General features: G+C 34.3%; 3 protein-coding genes across 8 annotated transcripts; 1 reads left to right on the forward strand and 2 right to left on the reverse strand.

The window, feature by feature from the left end:
• Positions 1-606: 606 nt before the first annotated feature.
• Positions 607-5,822, reverse strand: LOC137829233 (putative glutathione S-transferase). Its single transcript, XM_090304808.1, has 4 exons — positions 5,754-5,822; positions 5,517-5,622; positions 1,356-1,504; positions 607-969 (listed from the first exon to the last, which is right to left on the reverse strand). Exons 1-4 carry the CDS (start codon positions 5,820-5,822, stop codon positions 607-609), a joined length of 687 nt encoding a protein of 228 aa, XP_090160934.1.
• A 2,199-nt stretch (positions 5,823-8,021) lies between these two features.
• On the reverse strand, positions 8,022-20,042 carry LOC137828415 (general transcription and DNA repair factor IIH subunit TFB1-1). 6 transcript variants are annotated; one of them, XM_090304410.1, is made up of 22 exons: positions 19,839-19,976; positions 19,634-19,755; positions 19,464-19,542; positions 19,205-19,266; positions 18,923-18,983; positions 18,329-18,437; positions 17,539-17,614; positions 17,107-17,202; positions 15,398-15,832; positions 15,237-15,328; positions 14,142-14,198; positions 13,871-14,026; positions 13,726-13,791; positions 12,343-12,466; positions 11,595-11,651; positions 11,403-11,515; positions 10,885-11,076; positions 10,568-10,681; positions 10,254-10,331; positions 9,321-9,368; positions 9,113-9,181; positions 8,022-8,434 (listed from the first exon to the last, which is right to left on the reverse strand). In XM_090304410.1, exons 12-22 carry the CDS (start codon positions 14,024-14,026, stop codon positions 8,351-8,353), a joined length of 1,101 nt encoding a protein of 366 aa, XP_090160536.1. In that variant the 5' UTR covers positions 14,142-14,198; positions 15,237-15,328; positions 15,398-15,832; positions 17,107-17,202; positions 17,539-17,614; positions 18,329-18,437; positions 18,923-18,983; positions 19,205-19,266; positions 19,464-19,542; positions 19,634-19,755; positions 19,839-19,976; the 3' UTR covers positions 8,022-8,350. The 6 variants fall into 6 exon arrangements, 5 of the variants coding, with proteins under 5 accessions (XP_090160536.1, XP_068491083.1, XP_090160535.1 ...); XR_016523017.1 differs by lacking the exon at positions 15,237-15,328 and having other exon boundaries at positions 13,721-13,791; positions 15,788-15,832; positions 19,839-20,042; XM_068634982.2 differs by lacking the exon at positions 15,237-15,328 and having other exon boundaries at positions 15,788-15,832; positions 19,839-20,042.
• Positions 20,043-20,505: 463 nt separating this feature from the next.
• On the forward strand, positions 20,506-23,601 carry LOC137828664 (pentatricopeptide repeat-containing protein At3g23020). Its single transcript, XM_068635328.2, has one exon. It carries the CDS (start codon positions 20,678-20,680, stop codon positions 23,147-23,149), a length of 2,472 nt encoding a protein of 823 aa, XP_068491429.1. The 5' UTR covers positions 20,506-20,677; the 3' UTR covers positions 23,150-23,601.
• Positions 23,602-23,903: the final 302 nt, after the last annotated feature.

The following is a 23,903-nucleotide window of genomic DNA, read 5'->3' on the forward strand; positions in this document are numbered from 1 at the left end:
GCTTTTAGACACAACAACCAGTTTAAAAATTATTAGGTGATTATTGACTATAATCTAAAGAATAACTCATGTCATTTTAATTTAATATTTTGAAGAAAATAATTAATATCATAGTTTTTAGCAAATTTAGGGTTAGCACACAATTTTTTTTACTATAAATTTATAAGTATTTTATGTAACATGTGAATCTAGGGAGTATAATTAAACCCTAAATAAATTTATAAAAAATTATAAATTTTTACTATAAATCCAAGGTTTAGAACATTCATAATAAAAGGAAGAAAAAGAAAAGTATTAATTAGTGTATGCGTATATGCTCTTTTATGACTTTTGAATACTTTTCTATATATTTTTAATACTAATTAATTTTTTAAAATTACTTATTACTTGTTAACAGGACTAAAGAGTTAGTTTCTAGTATTGAATTAGAAGAATAATGATGACAGGAAAAATTATCAAGACCAAGAAAACAAATTAAAAGTGAATAAATTAGGTTCATAGTTATCAATCTCAAGCACTTATTACTATCATAATTATATTAAGACAAACCTAAAGTTTCTGAAGAAGATGTTACACATGCTTCATAAAAGGTACAATATTTTTCATTTATGAAGAAGATGACAAAATTTGTTCTCTAAGAGATTCAACAAAAGCTACCATTTGATCCTGGTGAGGTAGGTTTTGTGCTATGATTGGTTGAGTTTTGAAGATATTAAACCATGAATACAAATGAGGGAATTTGTGTTCTTCAAGAATTTGCACTCCAAAGATATCTTCCAACACTGTCAGATATTTGATTATAGACCCAAAAGCCAAGTCCAGAACATTAACACTGTCTCCTCCAAAGAATTTATTTTCCTTACTGAAGCACTGATCTTCCACAACTCTCAAATGCTCCCAAATATTCTCTATCACCTTCTTCCTCCCTTCAACTTCATTGCTGCGAAAAAGTGCTCTAACTCCACCACTCTTTCAAAATTTATCCCAATATTATTGTCACCACATAACACACATGCAGAAAGTATCAAGAAAAAACGTGTTAAATTAATTAGGATATTGCACTGTTAAAGATGTTAACTCAAACAATCAATCAATAAGAAAAACGATAAGAATTAAATCGAGCTGCAATGAAAATCATGATAGATTGTGTTGTTAGTACCTTTTCATGGTACTTTTAAGGTTCGTTGAATTTTTTAAAAATATTTAATTATGGTTTTCATCCTTAAAAATTAGTTTACTAAATTTAAAAAAATCAATTTCTCAAAATCATTAAATAAAAAGGTGTTAGAAATGTATGATCTAATACATTAATCTTTTATAAAAATTTGTGCATAAATAAATTGAAAAGTATTTACCAGATGATGATCACAGTAGTTGAGCCAAAAGCGTGCGAGGGCTTTGTGGTAGGGATGAGGAGGAAATAGTGGATTGTGAGGCCATACTTGATCCATGTATTCAAGTATAATCATGGACTCAGTGTTGGAAAAAACGGGTAATTTTCCCACTAAAACAAAACCCTAACAGAGCTACCCGACAAATAATATTGAATAAATAAAGCGGAATAATAAAAGAGATAAAGAGGAAAAAACACATCCGAAAATTGTTAACGGAGTTCGGCCTGTTTAGCCTAATCTCCGAGCACAGCAAATACAGCTCACTTTTATTATTATGAGAGAAGATATTACAAATTGGGATATATAACAGTGAAGGAGAGGATGTTAATATATAACCCTCAAACCTCCTTCCCAAACAATGAACCCACCGATGTGGGACTTGGGATTAAGCCAAAATCAACAAATCTCCACCTTGGCTTAATTTCAAGTCCCTCCTAAAACAAATCTTCTCAAAACATAACAAAAACAAACTTTACAGTGCTTCAAATTTGCGCCTCCGGGCGCCAACTTCAAATGTGCAAGATATTAACCAAGTCTAAACAGTGTTCAAACTTGGTCCTTGTAACCACCTTGGTGAGCATATCTGCAGGATTCTCCGTAGTGTGAATCTTCTGGAGAACAATCTCCTCTTCTTCGAGAATCTCACGCACAAAGTGATAGCGAACATCAATGTGCTTCGTCCGTGCATGAAAGACTTGATTCTTTGCTAAATGAATAGCACTCTGACTGTCAGAATATAACTCAAGTTGTTTCTGACCAACTCCCAAGTCTTTAAGCAACCCATGAAGCCAAATTGCTTCCTTCACAACCTCTGTAATCGCCATATACTCTGCCTCTGTCGTAGACAAAGCCACCGTAGACTGCAAGGTAGACTTCCAACTAACTGGCGCTTTTGCTAAAGTGAACAAATAGTCAGTTGTTGACCGTCGCTTATCCAAATCACCTGCATAATCAGAATCACAATATCCAACTATGCATTGACCAAGTGATTCATCTTGCTCAAATGCCAATCCAACATCTAAGGTACTTTGGAGGTACCGTAGAATCCATCTCACAGCTTGCCAATGACCCTTGCCCGGATTATGCATGTACCTGCTAACAACACTCACAGCCTGTGAAATATCCGGTCTTGTACACACCATTGCATACATCAAGCTTCCAACTGCATTTGCATATGGGACTTTCGCCATGTATTCTCGTTCTTCATCAGTCGTCGGAGATAAACGACTACTCAATTTCAAATGAGGAGCAAGTGGGGTACTTACAGGTTTTGTATCTTCGTGTATACCAAAACGTTGTAGTACCTTCTGCAAATACTGCTTCTGTGACAGCCAAAGTTTTCCCCTCTCTCTGTCCCTGTTTATCTCCATGCCGAGAATCTTCTTGGCTTCCCCCAAATCCTTCATCTCGAACTCTTTACTCAACTGAGCCTTTAACCTGTCAATCTCAACTTGGCTCTTTGCTGCAATCAGCATATCATCAACATATAAGAGTAAGTAAATGTAGGAACCATCTTCAAGTCTGCGCAAATACACACAGTGATCATATTTGCTTCTCTTGTACTTCTGATCCTTCATGAACTTATCAAATCGTTTGTACCACTGTCTCGGAGATTGTTTCAGTCCGTACAACGATTTGCTAAGTTTACAAACCCAATCTTCTTTACCATCAACCTTGTATCCTTCTGGTTGAGTCATATAGATTTCCTCCTCCAAATCACCGTGTAGGAACGCGGTCTTTACATCAAGTTGAGCAAGCTCCAAATTCAACTGTGCTACCAAGGCCAACAAAATTCGAATGGAGGAATGTTTTACAACTGGAGAAAATACCTCATTATAATCAATTCCCTCCCTCTGAGCAAAGCCTTTAGCAACCAACCTTGCCTTGTAGCGAACATCTTCTTTATTAGGAAATCCTTCTTTCTTTGCAAATACCCATTTGCACCCAATTGCCTTTTTACCTTTTGGTAATTGTGCCAGCTTCCACGTCTTGTTCTTATTCAAAGATTGCATCTCCTCTTTCATCGCACCTGCCCAATTACCACTCTCTGAACTCAAAATGGCTTCTGGGTAAGTGGATGGAATGTCATCAACAACTGGAAGTGCATAGGCAACCATATCCATGAAACGAGCAGGCTTCTGAATATCTCGTCTCTGTCTTCTAACTGCAATTGGCACTGATTGCTGTTGAGATTCTTGGGTAGGAACCTCTTCCTCATCTGACTCTTCTTCTGCCATAGGAGAGTCACTTGTGGTATTTCGTGTTGGGATCACCACTGTCGGCTCAAACTCCACCTGCTTTCGGGCACACTCCACCTGTTGCGGAGTACTATCAGCTCCTTCTGGATTTACCTTCTTTAACATGGCAGATTCATCAAAGGTAACATCCTTGCTGATAATCGTCTTCTTTGCCTCTAGACACCACAAACGGTATCCCTTCACTCCAGGACTAAAGCCCATGAAAAGAGCTTTCTTTGCCCGTGGATCCAACTTTGATTCAATCACATGATAATATGCAATAGAACCAAAAACATGCAAAGAATCATAATCAGTTGCAGGTTTTCCAGACCATACCTCTAACGGGGTTTTGCCATCTATAGCAGATGATGGCAAACGATTAACAAGATGTTGAGCGTATGTCACAGCCTCAACCCAAAACTCTCTGCCTAACTCAGCATTAGACAACATACAACGAACTTTCTCCACAAGTGTCTTGTTCATACGCTCCGAAACCCCATTCTGCTGTGGTGTTTTTCTAACAGTGAAGTGCCGAACTATGCCACAATCTTGGCATACCTTCAGGAACGGATCACTCTTGTATTCTCCTCCATTGTCTGTTCGGAGAACCTTAATCTTCCTTCCTGTCTGGTTTTCAACTTGAGCTTTCCACTTAAGGAAAATTTCAAGCACATCATTTTTGTTCTTCATAGTAAACACCCAAACTCTCCTGGAAAAATCATCAACAAAAGTGACAAAATAATGCCTACCTCCGATTGATGGAGTCTTGGCAGGTCCCCACACATCTGAATGCACATAATCCAGAATACCCTTGGTATTGTGAATTGCAGTGCCAAACTTCACTCTTCGTTGCTTTCCCAGAACACAATGCTCACAAAATTCAAGTTTGCAAGCCTTCGTACCTTTCAACAATCCTTGCTTGGTAAGAATTTGCAAGGATTTCTCTCCAGCATGTCCCAACCTCATATGCCACAACTTCGTTGCCTCAGCATCCTTCTTAGTGCTAGAAGTTGTTGCCACTACTGTCCCCACCACTGTACTACCTTGGTAGTAATACAAATTGTTCTTCCTCACGCCTTTCAACATCACCAGTGCTCCTGAAGTTGCTTTAAGAATTCCTTCTCGCATCGTCACAACTAGGCCTTTAGATTCTAAAGCCCCCAATGAGATGAGATTCTTCTTCAACTTTGGCACGTACCGTACATCCCGCAAAATTCTGGTGGATCCATCGTGATTCCGCAACTTGATTGAACCTATCCCGACTGTCTTACATGGATTATCATTACCCATGTAAACAACCCCGCCATCGAGTTCTTGAAAATAAAAGAACCATTCCCGAATGGGACACATATGATAGGTACAACCTGAATCCAATATCCACTCATCTGGATGCAATGATGCTGAAAGCGAGACAATCAACACATCACTTTTGCTTTCTGCAACATTTGCATCTTGCAGAGCCTTCCCTTCTTGATCCGAATTTGCCATTACAGACTCACAACATAATATTCAATATTACAAATAATTTCAAACAACCCAAGGCGAACCTTCGGCTCTTGATACCACTTGTTGGGAAAAACAGGTAATTTTCCCACTAAAACAAAACCCTAACAGAGCTACCCGACAAATAATATTGAATAAATAAAGCGGAATAATAAAAGAGATAAAGAGGAAAAAACACACCCGAAAATTGTTAACGGAGTTCGGCCTATTTAGCCTAATCTCCGAGCACAGCAAAAACAGCTCACTTTTATTATTATGAGAGAAGATATTACAAATTGGGATATATAACAGTGAAGGAGGGGATGTTAATATATAACCCTCAAACCTCCTTCCCAAACAATGAACCCACCGATGTGAGACTTGGGATTAAGCCAAAATCAACACTCAACCAGAACTAGGATTCTCTTGTACACGGGATTGTACTCAAGAAGTTCAGGAGTCTTCTTCAACCGATCTTCCTCAATCTTCTCATACTCAATGCGAAGGGACTGTACCAAAACTCACGTAACTTCACCTCTGCCATTTTCTGTTCATCTTTCTAACCACGCAACCCTCTGTATACACCCATCCATCCCCAACAACTTCAAATTTTAAAATTAAGTAAGATATCTTTGTTTACTGTTATTCCTATCAAACGCACACGTCTTTTGTTTTGTCTTGCATCACTGCATGCGTCTACATCCTTCATTTTATTACAATAATCTTTCTCTAATTTTATTTCAATTTTTTTATTTATTTATTAGTTTTGAAGTTATAAACTTTATTTTCTTTATATTTAAATATAATTTATTTTACTTTTTACACATATCATTTTAAACTCTTTAAATTCCATACATATTTTAATATTAAATCATTTTAATTATTACAATGTGACTAAATAATTAAAAACACACGCTCGCGCGCACACATATATATATATATATATATATATATATAAATTAAAAAAAAAAATTTTAAAACATAAAGACTAAAAACTAAATTTATTCAACTATAGAACCAAACAAGTTATTTAATTTTTTGTAAATTTGAAGTTACAACTATTTATAAGACTGGTGGAGGAGAACATAGACTTATCAGAGCTGGTTTGTGAGACCTACACCAACTTCACTTACCTCATTGGATGACTTCCATCTCTCTGTGCTGAATAATAAAGAAAATGCTTATAAGCATTTCTCGTGTAATAATAGTAATTATTATTATTAACTTTCCCATCTTATAAAACATGTAATGATTGTTTGTCTTTGTTGATTTAAAGTTTTATTTAACTTAATATTTATAATTCTATATTAATATATTATTTGATGTATAATTGATAAGTGCCAATATGTAGTTTTTATAATTGATAAAATTTAACACTTTGAAACTTAATTGTTGCTTAATGTAAGAAAATTACCCTAATCTGAGAATTATTGAATCTGATTATATATTTTGAACCAAGAAACAAATGAAGAAATTTAATCTCAATTTTTGTGTAAATTTTAGATGAATATGAAGCATTGAAAGAATTATTCAAGCTGGCATTGAAAGAAAGAAAGTAAAAACTTAATTGGATCACAAGAAAATTTAGCTCAAGTTAGAGGATTTAGCTCAAGCTAAAACTGCCCAGAGTTGATTAAAGGTGCAGTACTGATCTAGCTCAAGCTAAAATAGGCTAGCTTAAGCTAAAGTTGATTATATAAATTTTGAAACACAACTCAAAACCAGCGGTGGAAAACAAATTGGGTTTTTTAGAGAGAGACTAGTGAGAGAAAGAGAAGAAACCTCTGTTCTTAGGAGAAGAACTTGCTCAGATCAGCCCTTCTTATGCAATTCAGATCAAGAATGAAGATTGGAGGAGCTGTCATGAGTGGCTAAGTTCTTTCTAACTTGGGATTGAATGTAATTTATCTTGATCAAATGTATTCTTGGTGATATATATATATAAAATTCTCTTTTCTACTTGTTCTTGGTATTTTCGATTTATGCTTATATTTTCGTTTTATGCTTATTGCTTAATTCTGTCTGATCAATAGAGTCTTGATTTTGATCCTTAAATTTAACTGGAAAGTACCTTTAAGGATGATTTGTTAAATATCTGAGGAATCAGTGTTTGAGAAATTATCTTATGAATTTCATCTGTGAGGAATCAAGATGAATGACTTTAAATTAAGCATAAAGAATAAGTAGTTTTGAGTATTATATATTGTGTTATTCAAAATACAGATGATTGAGATAAACGCAATTCAATCCCAAGTATCTTTTTCTATATTTGATAAGTTGGTTTTGTTACATCCAGAATCAAACCCTAAATCTTTGAGTTCTTGTGAAATCTTTAATTTGATTATGAACAAAGTCTCAAAATTATTTTCTATACTTAATGAGTTTTAAAACAGAACATCTTAATTAGAATTGTTCCCTATGGATTCGACATTCGTACTTTAAAGAGTACTATATTACAGTTAATTCGGTACCCTTGCCGAGAAATATCAACAATAATTAATATCAATTCATTCTGAATGTAATTACGAGTAAAATACTAAACTGTAAGTTAACTAATAATACCTTTATCACCATTTCACTTTTCATGACATCTTGGGTGAACAAAAATAGTGTGAAACCTTAGTACCAATTTCTCAGCAGTGTGGATAAGCTAAGTCTATTCTCATTTAGTAATCCAATAACTAGAATTAAAATAAACAATCATTTTAATCTTTGAAATTATTTAACACCCATTTATGCTGCTATGAATACATTGTGTTCTAGTTGATTTCTTTTTTTAAGAAAAAAGAAAATTACTATTAGACAATATAAAGCTATCAACATGACAATATGCATAAATATACTAAACTGTATTGCTGTAAGCACAAAACAGTAAAATTATTTCGGTCATTGAAAATGCACAAAGCAATTCATTAAACCGTGTTATTCACTTATCCTTTGTTGTATGTACTGCTAAAGTCAAGCAGGTACAGTACAGGGAGACAGTGGATGAAGGAGGAGCAGGAAACTGGTGAATTAACCTGTCCTTTGCCTAGGGACACTGTTAACAAGTAATTCTAGGTTACATGTTAACAATCTAGTAAGACTCTTGCTGACTAGTTCTCATGGAAATTCATTTCATCATGATATAGAGACAAATAGCCATTCGGGTTTGTGGTCACGGCAAAATTGATGGAATTTACATTCCTAAATTGTTATAGTATGTTGCTCGCAGTGAACAGAGATCAAAACATTCTCCTAAACATAACCATTAGACTTTGAGCCTCTAGCATTTCTTTTCCTAATGTCAGCATCATAATGTAACAGAGCAGCATCCAGAGCCTGCGTAAAAAATTATCCGTATCCCTTAATCTCCCATAAGATGTAATAAACAAGAAGGTTACAGAAAAAAAACAAAGATAATGAAAAACAATGGCATGGTCAATCCACTAAATTGAACTGCACAAGAACATCAATCTATGGCTGCAACACACCTATACTGGCAAAACAGAAAGCCTTCCAAGAGAGGAAAATTTTAAAAAAGGAAAATCATGAAGCACTTCCTGTAATGTGACTGAATTCTGTTTTAATCCTCCAAAAAGATCTTCTGTTGCTCTGTTTTCGTAAATGTTAAAACATCTAAAATATATTTACCACCACTTACTGACGTGCCATGCACTAAACATGCCACATTATATGCCACGCCCAAATGGTTGCCAAGTAACATGTCAAACTGGATGCCACATCCTCACTAAGTGGTGACAGAGGTCAGAAGCCATATTCTAGAACTATAAAATTTATAAGGAAAACCAAAAAACAAAAATTGAAGGACAAAGATCAAGTTAAATCATGTTGTTAAGAACTCAACACATTTAAACCAAAACATAACTCTTGAAACAAAATATAAAAGGTTTATCTTAGAAGTGTATTTCATCACGTGGGAAGTGGTTTGTGTTAAATCAAAGTTTGAAAATCACGAAGAAAGAAATGAAAATGGTCAAATGAGTATGTCGTGCTCACCTGCTGCATAGGATGGACAACAAGGGAAACCTGGTGCCGCAAGTCTGACTGTGCAGATACCTTTATTTCCTAAGAATCAACAAAGAAAAATATATGGTTCTTACTTACTACAAATAAAATTAATGCAGGTAACAAAATATTAACATATTAAAAGAAAAAGAGTTAGTGCAGTGAGAAAAACTAGAAGAGGCTTTAGCTAAAAGCGTACCTCCAGTTTAGAATATATCTGTGATATGGAATCTTTCAGTCTTCTTGTCTGCATTTAGTTCACGAGTGAACAAAACATCAGATCTATAATAAAATGCAATTCAGAAATATTTTTCAATGCATCACTAAAACCATATCAACACTGTAATGAGTGTGTGATCCAATTACCACGAATGGTGCACAGAAGGAAAAACACTCAACTCATCGACTGCCTATCTGACGTAGACTACTTATATTGCAATTTTGATCATAAAACATCAAACTTATGCCACAGATTAATTGCTCAGATCAGCCGGGTTTCTTACATGGTATCCAAGCTTATTTCCTTGAGCCTTCAAACAAAAATAAGTTATAGATTGATGCTTGGTAAGTTTACAAGACCTTTAGAAATTAGTTGAATAGTAACTAAAATCTTGAGACAAACAGTCTTTTTCTTCTTTTTTTCAGCACAAACAGGCTTTTCTTGTTAGGCACATGTTAGAGTCATAAAAAGAATTATAGGCACACAGTTTAAAAGCAAAGTCAGACAGGATAAATGGTTTGCTGACAATTACCTAGCGGGAAACGGTTCACAAATGTACGTGATGCAATAGCAAACTCAATATTCAATTAAAGAAAGCCTTTATATAAAATCAAGCAAAATTTTGACAAACTGGTTCACTGATTGACTTAGAATAGAAACTTTTGCAATGTAAACCATAACAATTTATTAATATGAAGTGAACATACTGCTCTTTAAATTGCAACAAGAAAAGAGATAGAGGAAAAACACATGATGAAGATCCACAACTAAAGCAAATTATATATGAGCTCAAGAAATAATTGCAAGGAAATCCGCATCCCAGACTTATTCAATTGGTGTGATATTTAGATAGGTCATGCATAGGAATCAGCATTGAAAGATTTTTTTAAATCACAAAAGCTCAACATTTACCTTATTAACAAGGTTTTGTGTTGTAACTGGATATGAAGACCAATAGTGCCGAAGCAATTCCTGACTGCACACCCAATGCTGGAAAGAAAGTTGATGTATGACAAAAGTATAAATACAAACATTCAAGAACTACCCCAAAAGAAAATACAAAAATTATGAAAAGTCAAACTACAGATTCAAAATAAATGCAACAAATGCTATATCTCAACACAAATATCCAAAAGATTATCCCCAGCTCTTTTTTTCTTTTCTTTCTATCCGTTCTTTTTTGTTTTCCTTCTCAAAGACCTCAGAAACAATTGTGGATGACTCACATCTAGTAGTTTCTCCTTGGTAGTATTGGGCAATATATCAAGGACACTCTCTTGAGAAGTTTTCCCAAGATGATATTTGGAGCTTGAGATATTTTTAGTCAATCCGTGAAGGACCTGAAAAAAATAATTTGCTTTCATTTTCAACAGGAAAGAATATTTGTTATTAGTATTACAAAAGAAATGAAAAAGAACAGAACAAAACAAAACAAAACAAATGTTTCTTCGCAAAATATTGAGAGATTAACGGTATACACCTGTCAATTATTGAAAAGTGGCATTCTTTTCAAATATAGAATTGTGACACAAATATATATTACCTTAAGAGCGACCTCTGGACTAAAGAGGGGATCCCTTAATCCAGTAGTTTGGATTTTCGATATGGATGCCCTCAAAGAACCATAGGCTTCCTCAGAACCCAAACTGCACATCATTTGCTCCATTCCAGGTTGGGAATCATCTAAAGTTTTTACTGCATTAGCTTGTTGGAAATCAAAATAGTCACGAGGATCCTGATTATGAAATAAATACATTAGTCATAACACTTACAGATATTTTATCACAAAACAACATTAATTATTAATTAGTAAATTTTTTATGGTGTTTTCTCTTATATGTCCATAGGTAAATGACAATAAGTCAACTAAAGAAAGTTGTTCTGAAAAAGTAATTATTACATTGCAAGTACAAAAGTTATTCAATGGTTGCTCTTTTAAGAGATTTAAATAATACTTCCAGACCATGGCCCAATGGCACACATTTTATAAATCAAGTTATTCAATATAAATATATTACTGTAATAAATATGGTTCATCTAATTCTTGAGAAAAAGTTGAACCTTGATACAGAGTGGTGCATAACGATGATCATCTTGTGACTGAAGATCTTCAATTGGGGTCATCTTTGAAATTCTGTTTCGTCTCTCCTCGTCACCTACAACCTCATCAGATTCTGTATAGAAGAACGAAATAAGAATTTGCTCCATGTGAACGGAAGGGAAAAGGAAAAGAAAAAAGTCAGCCACACTAACCCTGTTTTCTCCGAGCAAGAATTTCGGCTACGGTTCTCGGGTTTTCCATCTCCATATCTACATTTATATTTTGAAATTTGACTCATCAGATCAGACCATATGGCCATAACTAAGTTGAAGCTATCCAGATGGGAATGCATTTTACACTCCAAGGTTTCAATTGATTTCAGGAAAAAGGTTTTAAAATGTGTCTTACACTCTTGATCAAGGTAACACTTAATGACAATAAAAATTCTGAATATAAATGAGAACAGAAAACAAATTTAAGTTTCTTAAAAGCTGAGCTTTTCGAGTTTGTAAATCAGAATTCTTCACAACCTCTAAAATGTCATCAAACGAATTTTAAGTGAAACAAATAGCATAGAAGTGATAATATCATAATACAAACACGTGTGAGGAAGTCTCACCCCCCTCACTTTGGTATATAAGCTCTTTCCAGCGAACAAATAATTAAAAGTCAACTTCAATATGGCTACAGGAGTAAAGCAAATTAATCACAAGGAAATAATCTAATTATGACATGCATTATTAGTATCTGTCAATCTTACAAATTTACTACTGAAGACCATTATTGTCTGATTACAGATGCATATTATATTAGACAATAAAATTTAGGGAACTTATATTACGATGATACGGGAAGAGACAAAATATATAGCCAATATGTGAACAGATTTAAGAATAAAATTATGAAACAAAAATATTTTTGGTAGATACTGAAAAAATCAATTTGAATAGAGGAAATTACCTAAAGTTTTCCCTTCAAGAACAACTGCACCTTGTCTATTAAGATCTTGCAACAACGTTCTCTTATACAGAGAATTTTGGGCTTCAGATATTTCTTTGCTACCATCTCGGAATATCCCATGATCCTTCTCATCAAATAGAGACAAAGGTCAACATACAGAAATTCAACACAAATCTAGCACTTCTGAACCAGCCGCATAAATAGATAACAGAACATTGGAATATCCCATGATCCTTCTCATCAAATAGAGCAAAAAGGTCAACATACAGAAATTCAACGCAAATCTAGCACTTCTGAACCAGCCGCATAAATAGATAACAGAACATTTGAATCATATTAACTACTAAACGATTAGCAGCACAAGGTATGGAATTTGAATATATATATAGACATCAAAACTTGAAAGCTTTTGTAAACTTGTGGAGACTCCATAGCTCTCCTAGTAAGTCAGACTTTTACATAATATAAAAAATTAAATAACATAATAATTAAACATTTCAACTTTGTAAAGCAAAATAGCAAACTACAGCATAACAAAATCTTCAAGTACATTACTACTAAACAAGATCAAACTACACCAAATCATGCATAAATAGTTCAAAACATAAGTTCTAAAATGATAGCATTTAGAAAACCAAAAAAGGACTAATGTCTTCAAATCTCCATGTCCAATAACATCATCTCCAAAATCACCATCTCTATTGAGCTCATTCTTAGATGAAAAATGTGCATAATCAAAATTGGCATCCAAAACCAAATTATGAAGATCAAATTCATCAAGAGTTGGATTACTTGAACTTCCTCCAATCCAACAGATTCAATGTTGTTGCTACCATTGTCTTCACCCTAAGGCTGTTCAACCTCAACATTCTCTTCATCAACATTATGTCCTCTTATGTTATCCATTCCTAATCAAACATCATAGCATCAATTTTTCTTATTTGTCTATTTTTCAACTTTGAATTGTATATCATGTAAAATAAGTCATTCATCTCTTATGTAAACGATTCCTTCTTTTTGTATGAACCTAAAAATCACAAAATTGATCTTATGCTATCAAAGGATTGGACATCTAGATTTGAAAACATCAGACATTTATTAGCTTTTTAAATGCTAGCATTTTAAGAACTTGTGTTTTGTATGAATTTAGCATAACTTGGTGTAGTAGTAATGTACACACACTTTGTTACTTAAGGTTGAAGCTTGCAATTTTAGTTTATTATGGAGTTGAAATTTTAAAGTATTATGTTATTTGTTGGCATTTTAATATTTTTTATTGCAACTGAAAATTTACTTTAGAAGGGGTGAACTTGCATAAAATGTGAAAAAACACATTGTGAAAGAACTCTAAAGGAGATTGAGGAACTGTTTCATTCACCATACAGGAAGATGTGTGTAATCATCTCCTTGGTCTGCTTCCATATCTAAAGTTGGATCAACACGTCGAACCTGCAAAAAGACATATTAAGACAATGCAGCCAAAAGATCTTCAATGAGAATAAAAACTAAAGAGAAAGATGACGAAGACCTTCTTTCGAGCTTCAATTTCTAATATCTCATCATCTTTCAAAAAGACAGCAAGATCCTCATCTTCAGCAGCCTCAGCAGCTGCTGCAACCGCATTTTTGGTGCTATGAAGATACTCAGCTTTGAAGTATTTATTCCAGAAATCTACCTCGTTCATCTTGAATTTGGAGACCATGGGGAAAAAAGACAAAATTTAGTAAGCAAAGTGCTTGATATTTCACACAAACTATTACAAAAGATAATAACAAACACTGCAAAGATTTTCAACATACTTTACTAGGTACAAAATTGAGGAATGCCTGGTGGACAGCAGGTTTGAGGGTAAAAATCTGGAAAAAAAAAATGCAAAACAAAATAAGGATAGTAAACATTCAAAAATTTTCACTTAAATAAGAAATAAATATTTGAAATAATGAATGAAATACAAGCATAATCAAACCCTCCCAACTAAAAAACAGACAAATACTACGGAACCAAATGTGGCTGAAACATATAATAAAGCTGCATAATCTGTAGTAGAGAAATAAACCTATTATAAGCCCACTAATGCAATAAGAATCCTAAGTGGTAACCCCCACAACTCACAAGGTTGCTTGGTCCAATAGCAAACAAATTGATTCCGTAATATATCTAAAATATGGCAAGATATTCTAACAAAACCATGCTAAAGAAGCCACATACAAAGAAAGAAGGAAAAGGAAACACACACGAGATAAACCAAATACTAGTTCCAACTCATAAGATCAAAATGAAAAGAGAGACACCACATTAAAAATGAACAGTTTAAATTCTAAATAAACTATAAGTGAGCTCAAAACCACCCTCTTTGAACTTCCAAAACCAAACTTCAAAAATCCTTTTGAAGCATTAGTTAGTGTGGTGGTGACTAATCTTGTAAGTTACTTTCATCTTCTAATTTGAATTGTAGCCTTTGGTTGAGACATTTATTAATTAGAAAGCTCACATCAATTAAACCGATAAAGACATTTATTAATATATAAGTGTGTGCAAACTCCATCTTATGAGCTTGTTTGTAAGGTTGAGCTAAACTTAAAGTTCACTTCTTATTATGGTATCAAAACCATTTAAAGCCTAACCTAACAAAGTTTGTTGTGCTTATATGTTGGAGATCTCACACTGACTAGAGATAAGGACATTTCATAATATATAAGTGGGTGCAAACCTCATCTTATGAACTCGTTTTATAAAGTTGAATTAAGCTTAAAATCTACTTCTTAATATTAAAAAATGATAAAAAAAAAGAGTAAAAGTTTTGTTTCACAAAAAATTAGACAAGTTAGCTCTCAGGAGTTCCCCAAGGCCAAGACAAGCCTCCAAGCTCTATGAGTACTTATAGAGGTACTTACACATTATCCACCAACAAGGTCCTCGCTTCGACAACAGGACTTGAACTATGTCCTCATGAGATGAGTCTGGTCTTTACTACCAACTAGACCAACTGGTCCAAAAATAGAAAGTTATCACCCTATTCATTCACTTGACATCATCAACAACAACTAAGTCTTACCTGACCACATGGAAGGAAGCTCAGTGCTAGAGGCTTAATGGAACCACCACTTCCTTTTCTTAAGTAAAACTAATTGTCATATCATATCACTTTCATTTGGTATCAATATGATGAACTATTGCATGCACATGAAAGTGCAAGAAAACAAACAAAAAGATGAGAAAACTAAAAAAGTGTGCTACAAATAATTGCATATAGTATTATGCACATGAAAAGGTGATTGTAATTTGCATTCAATTAATGGTTGTCATCATCAAGTTAAAATTCCTTGCATAAGTTGTCTAAATGATGGTCAATATATACCCACCATGCCCTCAGTTCGGGCAGTGCATAAAAGTCTAAATAAATACATTTAGCTTAAAATTTAATTAGCCAGAGTAAGAAGCATGCCTGATATTTAATCTCTGGTGTCAACTGAAATTTAACCTGGTTTATCTGAAAAAGAAGAATAATGGAAAATAACTCGTTTAAAATTATATCCATGCATTAGAAGCCAAAAAAAATCAGAAACTGTTTAAAGATCATAAACATGGATTTAAAATTTACAAACTCTACATAAAAACTCAGTAACAGTAAAGAAGCCTTACCTCACTAGATCGGGGTTGGCTATATATATTAAACTATCTTGTTGAGTTTGTACTAATTGTTATAGATATGACAAAAAGAAAGTTACAGGACTTGCTTGGCTATTAATTTTAATATTCAAAATCCAATTTAGGACCCACATTTCATTACAAATTTTCAAATAATTTTTAAACTCTTAAAAGCCAAAATTAAATGTTTTCTGTTCTCAGTTTTTAGAATTAAGAAAACAATAGGAGATTTTGAAAATGTAAAATAAGAACACATTTGACATGTTTCTTCAACATTTATTTGAAAACAATTTCCTTTTATGAGAGCAAGTCCATAATTGTTAAATTCATCAATGTAAATCTCATAAATAAATCTGAAAATTTAGATCCACCCTCTGCTTCTTATACAAGTTATTCATGAAAGTCAGATACAAAAATGTTGGATGGCAATGACATCCTGCTTTTAGTGACTTACAAGTCCATCACTAGTACATAACTAAGATCTGCTATGTTCTTGTTGCATAAATGCGATTAGTCATTATTCACTCATATGATAAAATAAAAGATGATGAATGTATAACAACATCATTGGGAGTGTGAAGATTGAAGTTTGTATAATACAATCAGTATTAGATTTGGAAAATTCTCATTATTCACTAAAAAGACTTTAACCCATTAGAAGTAACAAACCAAGCATGAAAGATAGTTAATTAAATTCTATCATGAAAAATTCAGCCAACATTTTTTTAAGTGCAGCAAGAAATGAGGGTAATAGACATAACATGGGTTTTGCTCATAAAAAACAGAGCTAACACGTTCTCCCACAAAAGAAATTACTAGATTCAAGTTTTCATAAATTACCAAAACAAATTATTGGTTACTTTTTTTAAAGCTGTTTTCATATGCAAAATTAACTGCATTTGTGAAGTTCAATGCACAATTATCATAGTATTGTTAGACATTTAAAAGCTTCCAAAAGATGAGTTTTTCACACTATAAGAAAGGAGTAAGATTTTTTTATTAACAAAATGCAATTTGGAATTTGAGGTTATTGAGCTGCAATGTTCTCATGATGACATCCAAGTAAGTGTACTCATAAAGACAGAGAACCAATGCAGAGGAGAAGTGGTATCATACCCGTCCATCACTCATAGGCTTTGTGTCAAAGATCAAAGAATTTTTAAAACCAATCCTTTGTTTTAACTTTCTGCTTTCATCTTGATCCAGCAATTTCTGTAGAACATATTTAATATAAAAAGAAGAAATTCATTGAGATGAAGAGAAGAAAGTCACAAGAAAATTGAAGGCTAAGAATAAGATATATTCCATATGAAAACAAAAGTAGAAAAAAGTCAATAGACTGCATGATGCGTTTAAATTTCTATTTGTGAAATCCCTTTTGAAGACCGTATATTCACACTATTTTATTTGCAAAAAATACTTTACACAGTACTTTTCTTTCCTAAAAATTCTTTAAATCATTATAATATCAACCAGAAACCTATCATCAACAACATATGATGGCCTCACTAGAGTTTGAAACTCAATTGATATTTGGAATGTCTTTACCTTCTTAGTAGCCCAAAATTCTGATTCTGTAAGCTTACCACTAGCTACAAGTTCCTTATGAAGTCTCTGCAACTTGCTGAAAAAGTTGAACTTTAACAAAATCAGTAACATTGAAGGAAGTGAGGAATATCTGAAACTAAGATAACTTCTAGACTAGATAAAAAATAATATTGAAAAGTATGAACAGATTGAATTCCTAAGTAATCATACAGCATGGCATTTGAGCAAGAACAACTATAAATGGACAAATTTAAAGTAACAACACAATACCAAAGAGACCATGTCTAAATGGTCTTAGTTGCAAAAGAAATTGAATCGTAATAGAACAAGATCACGGATAAACAATTCTTTCTTTTGAAAAATTATAATTGTCCCACACCCAGCATCCACCATGAGATATTTCAATAACCTCGGGCAATGTTAACAACTTGTGAGACATAATAACCATTAGTGCATAAGTACATATTTATACCTGTAACCCCTCATTCATTTACTCTTAATCACTATTGAGGCATATTTAATCACCATTAGACAGTTCAATAGCCTCATTACATTCTTAACCACTTGTGTAAGACATATTTAACCACTAGTGTCATAAGTACAGATTTATAATCGTGCATTAACTCATTTACTCTTAACCACATGTGAGCAAAATTTACCAATCATTACTATCAGACATTTCAATAACCTCACATCACAATTTACCACTTGTGAAACTTTTAACTATTAGTGCTACAAGTACAAATTTATAATTGCATACAATCACATGTATTTACTACAAACCAAATACCTATCTTCCTGCAATAGCTTTATCCTAAGCGTCATTTCAGCAGAGCTCAGCTGTTCCTCAGAAATAACTTTCGTAGCTTCTCCTTGCACATGCTTGCTAAGGGCAATACCTGATCAAACCGATAAAACATCATTATAGGAAAAGTTATACGAAACAACTGAAAATAAAAAATACAGAATATGGCACAAAGAAAGGGAATAAAAGAAAAATAACAACAATGCAGAACCTCCTAAGCACACCTAAATTCTAGAAGAAAAAAAATGCATAATTTTCTTGTCTGGCATATGTATAGTCAAGGGAAATAAATATTTAATGACATGCATCTGAAATCATATTTTAATTACAATCTTTTACAGGCTTAACATGCTTAATTGATAATAACCAATAAAAATAAACTCTAACTTTGTTAGGTTACTCTGGGACTTAAGCCCATGATGAAACAAGTACACACCATAGCAGGTCTTCATGATAAGCTACATGATGTGAAAACTCAAGAGTAACAAAAGCAAGTTAAAGAAGCCCTGAGGATAAGATTTAGAAATAACAAAACCATGTCTCGGTTCGGTTTGGCAGTAGCCAAAGTATGTTACTTACCCACCAATTCCCGACAAACATGAAGATCTGCAAAACTGTCTAACTCGAATATGTAACTTCCCTGAAACATCAAATTGTAATATAATAAAAATTCATATAAAAGGAAGAGGCATAAGCATGTCAAGTGTAGTATTACCAAGTGAACCAAAGGCATTGAAAATTCAAATTGAGCAGCAGCATTCAAAAGTAAAAGAAGAAAAATAAATGGAGCCAGCTCAGCAGCATAAATAGCAGAACAAATGTAGACAAGAGCAACAAGATTAAAAGTAACAAAAGAACAACCTGTGCATGGGTAAGGTTAAGCCATGGCGGTTTGCCTGATCCCTCTTTAGTGTGTTTATGACCTAAATATTTTTCCACCAGAGCAAACAAAAACATGACAATCAAAAGTAATGCATATGCGATAACAATGAAAACACTGAGATTGTGAGGTCAATAACTTTCAGAGGTCAATAACTTCCAGAAAATTCAATAAGAGTTCATATCAAACTTCACAACCAGTTTAAGGAAAGAAAATACGAAAACAAAAAGTCAAAAATACTCTTTATAAATCTGAACTCCACATCGAGCTTGTTGTTGGAGGTAGGATCATTAGGCTTGAAAACGAACTTTTCTTGAGTCTGCAGAGAGAGAGAAGGAAATTCCATAAAAATCTCAGCGCGAAAAGGAGATTTCACAAAAATATCGAACAAATTGAGAATGGCAATGCACCAATTTGAGGACGCCGGAGGTGCCAGGGTCTTTGACGGTGGCTTTGTATTTGACACGCTTAACCACTTGCCCCGACGACATCGTTTCAAACTCCGATTGCGCGTACTGTTCAGAAGATTAATCTGCAGCCAAACAAAAAAAATCCAGAATCAGAAGCAGAAACACGGAGTTCGCGAGCGAGTGGTGATTGGAAAATAAGCTATACTCCGCATTGGGTTGATTGAAGAAGACTTCACGAGAATCGGCGATGTAGAGAGGAGAGAGAAGAACGGCGCAGTGTAAAGAGAAGACGATGAATAATAATCACTGTGCTTCTGCTTTTCCTCACTCTTATTTTCACCAAATAGGATCATCGATGATGATGCTTTAAATTAACCCTGTCAAATTAACTTTGGATCCATCATCACTTGTTACAGCGGTTAATTATTTTTATATTATATATAATATAAGGTTGTGTAATTTAATTTCTTTTTAAATTATTTAAAAAATTATTAATCCACAGCTTTTTTGTAGATTTTTTTAAAGCATCGAAAATTTGTTTTGGTTTGTTAAAAGTAAACAAACAAAATCCACTTGTAGTACTAGCACTATGGTTTTGCTATTTTAATACTGAAGGCTTTGCATAGTAAAAACAAAACTTTATGTATTTTTCGAGTTAAACACAATACTATTGTTCAAATAATAATCATATGTCACCATATAAATAGTGGATGAAAAATTACTATATTTTGATAACCTGCATTTATTCATGATCTTGTTTTGAGTTAAAAGGAAAAAAACAATTAAAACAAAAAAAAATGTTTATATTATATTATAATTTAAAAATATTAAAAATGAAATTTTTATAATTGAAAAGAAGAAAAGATGGAAGAACCAGAAATATCCAATGGCTCCGACAGAATGTAAAGCAAAAGTGGTACATAGTACACTACACAGTCCTTTCTGAAACTGAAAAACGAAAATCGGCAATTTTGAAACTTGGATATCTCATGTTGTGTTTTGCGCTGAACAAACACTGAAGTCTCCTTCTTTCTGCTCGTAGCAATGTTGCTGAAGCTGCAGCTATTGTACATCCACACACCTCTCCTCTCAAACGCAAACGCGGTTCTTCTGTTGGAGAAGCCCGAGCAAGTTACCCCCACAAGCAAAAAACAGAGGCTCCCTCTTCATAATGGAACCGGCACGGTTAAGCCAGAGATCAAGTTAAAGAAACGCGGTCCAGTGCAGAATTCGGAAGAGGGTGTTCCCAGAAAGAGCAAACTGGAGAAGTCGCACACCAAGTGTTCGACTAAAAGCGTCTCTTACGGTGGATGCATTCCGGCGATTTTAGAAGCCTTGGATGCGGTCATCGACGTGGATGAGGCTCTTGGGCCGTGGGAAGACAAGCTTAATAACAAGGAGAGGAGCATTATTTTGAAGGAGCAGTTGAGGTGGGATAGAGCTTTGGAGATTTTTGAGTGGTTTAACCAGAAAGGTCACGAATTGAACGTGATTCATTACAACATCATGCTGAAGAGCCTTGGCAGGGCACGCCAGTGGGGACGCGTAGAGAGTTTGTGGAATGAGATGAATGCCAGAGGCATTGCTGCCACCAGTTCCACTTATGGAACTTTGATCGACGTCTACAGCAAAGGAGGGCGCAGAGAGGAGGCGCATTTTTGGCTTGACATGATGTTGGAAAATGGGGTGGAGCCTGATGAGGTCACTATGGTGATTGTTGTTCAGTTATACAAGAAAGCAGGAGAATTTCACAAAGCCGAGGAGTTTTTCAAAAAGTGGTCTTCGGGTAAACCTTTGAGGAGCAAAAGGAAACCTTTGAGAAGCAATGATGAAGTGGTGGATACTCGGGAATTGGATGAGAGGGTGGCGTGTGCTAATGTTTCATTCAGCTCGCATACTTATAATACCTTGATTGATACGTATGGAAAGGCTGGTCAACTTAAAGAGGCATCTGAGACTTTCATGGAGATGCTTAAACGAGGTGTGGCACCAACTACAGTGACGTTCAATACGATGATTCACATTTGTGGAAACCATGGACAATTAGAGGAAGTGAGTTCGCTTGTCCAGAAAATGGAAGAGCTACGATGCTCTCCTAACACAAGAACGTATAATATTCTGATCTCTCTTTATGCTAAGAATAATGATATAGGTATGGCAACGAAGTATTTTGAAACAATGAAGGAGGCCTGCCTCGAGCCTGATCTTGTGAGTTACCGTACTCTCTTGTATGCATATTCGATAAGGAAAATGGTTCATGAAGCAGAAGAGCTTGTAAAAGAGATGGATGAGCGGGGTCTTGAAGTTGACCAATATACCCAGTCTGCGTTGACTAGGATGTACATAGAAGCAGGAATGCTCGACAGGTCCTTGTTATGGTTTCTCAGGTTTCATCTAACTGGAAATATGACATCTGAGTGCTATGCTTCCAACATTGATGCATATGGGGAACATGGGCATACTTTGGAAGCTGAGAAAGTCTTCATTTTGTGCCAAGAACGGAAGAATGTCGGTGTCCTTGAGTACAATGTGATGATTAAAGCTTATGGCGTAGGGAAATGCTATGAGAAGGCATGTCAATTGTTTGATAGTATGGAGAAACATGGTATAGTTGCAGACAGATGCAGCTATACTTGTCTCATACAAATTTTGGTCACTGCTGACCAGCCACATATTGCCAAAACTTATCTGAAAAAAATGCAGGAGGCAGGGCTAGTAAGTGATTGCATCCCATACTGTGCAGTGATTTCTAGCTTTGTAAAATTAGGCCTGTTGGAAATGGCTCATGATTTATACAGGGAAATGATTAAGCATGGTGTGCAGCCTGATGTTATTGTTTATGGCATATTGATCAATGCTTTCTCTGACGTTGGAAGGGTTAAAGAAGCCATCAGTTATGTTGATGAAATGAACAAAGCTGGCTTGCCAGGGAATACAGTTATATATAATTCTCTGATCAAATTGTATGCAAAAGTTGACAACCTGGAAAAGGCAGAAGAAGCATACAAGTTGCTTAAATTATCAGAAGAATCTCCCACTGTATATTCTTCAAACTGTATGATTGATCTTTATGTTAAGCGATCAATGGTTGATCAAGCAAACAATATATTTGAGACATTAAGGGAAAATGGAGCTGCAAATGAGTTTACGTTTGCGATGATGCTGTGTTTATATAAGAGAATTGAGATGTTTGATGAAGCCATTCAAATTGCAAAGCAGATAAGAAAATTGGGACACTTGACAGATTTAAGTTATAACAATGTGCTTAACCTATATGCTATTGCTGGCAGACCCAGGGAAGCAATGGAGACTTTTAAGGAAATGTTGAGAGGTTCCGTTCCTGTTGATAATTGTAGTTTTAGATCGCTTGGAAATCTTTTGCTGAGATATGGAGTATCAAGGCAGTCTGTTGGCAAATTAGAAGTGTTAGCGAAAAAGGGTGCTTCCAACGGTTTGCAGGCGTGGATGTTAGCACTCTCAAGTGTTCTTGAAGTAGATGATTATGATCATGACTAGATATATCCTCTCTGCAAATTATACCTTGCTTAATCAAGCTTGCAGAGCTCAGTTGATTGCTTGAAGGACACGAGAATTGGACCAGGTTGACAAGTTGCACCCATTCTTTCACCAATTCAAATTTCCTGACTCTGGATGGAGGTATGAAGATCACCTTGTACTTTTGCCAATTACAGACCAAGAAATGCTAAAGCCTGAGACTTCGAACCAATGACAGCCAGAAAGAATCCAAGAAAAAACTATAAACTTGGATGGACCGTGATATAGACTCAAGTGTATATTGTAGAAAAAATAGTGCACTTCATGAAACCCTCGTATAAATTCTATGTAAGTATATTCCCTTTTCAGTGATAGGGAAGGCAGTATGCTCAGTTTGTTTTATTTGACTTCTTCTATTCACTTCATGAAAAATCACGTTCTTCTTTTTGAAAGTGTTCGTCCCTTGCATTGTTTGAATTGTTGCAATAGAGACGGAGAGTTCTTTTGATCGTTATTGTATAAATTTCTTGTATATCAAGTAAATAAAATATTTCTTAGTAGAATATTAATTTTGAAGCACTTCAACCTCCGACGTAAATTGTAATTAGCAGTTATTTGTTTTAATATTGGAAACAACATTTCTTTAAGAAAATATGATAAAATAAAAAAATCTTTGGATTGAAAAATAAGACTATTACCACTTGTTCTGATAAATCTAAACGACATAATATTAGATAAATGACGCACTATTTAAAACCATTTTAAAAGCATCTTT

The sequence above is a fragment of the Phaseolus vulgaris genome, chromosome 7 (assembly GCF_051622355.1).
Source record: "Phaseolus vulgaris cultivar YP4 chromosome 7, ASM5162235v1, whole genome shotgun sequence".
Taxonomy (NCBI): Eukaryota; Viridiplantae; Streptophyta; class Magnoliopsida; order Fabales; family Fabaceae; genus Phaseolus; species Phaseolus vulgaris.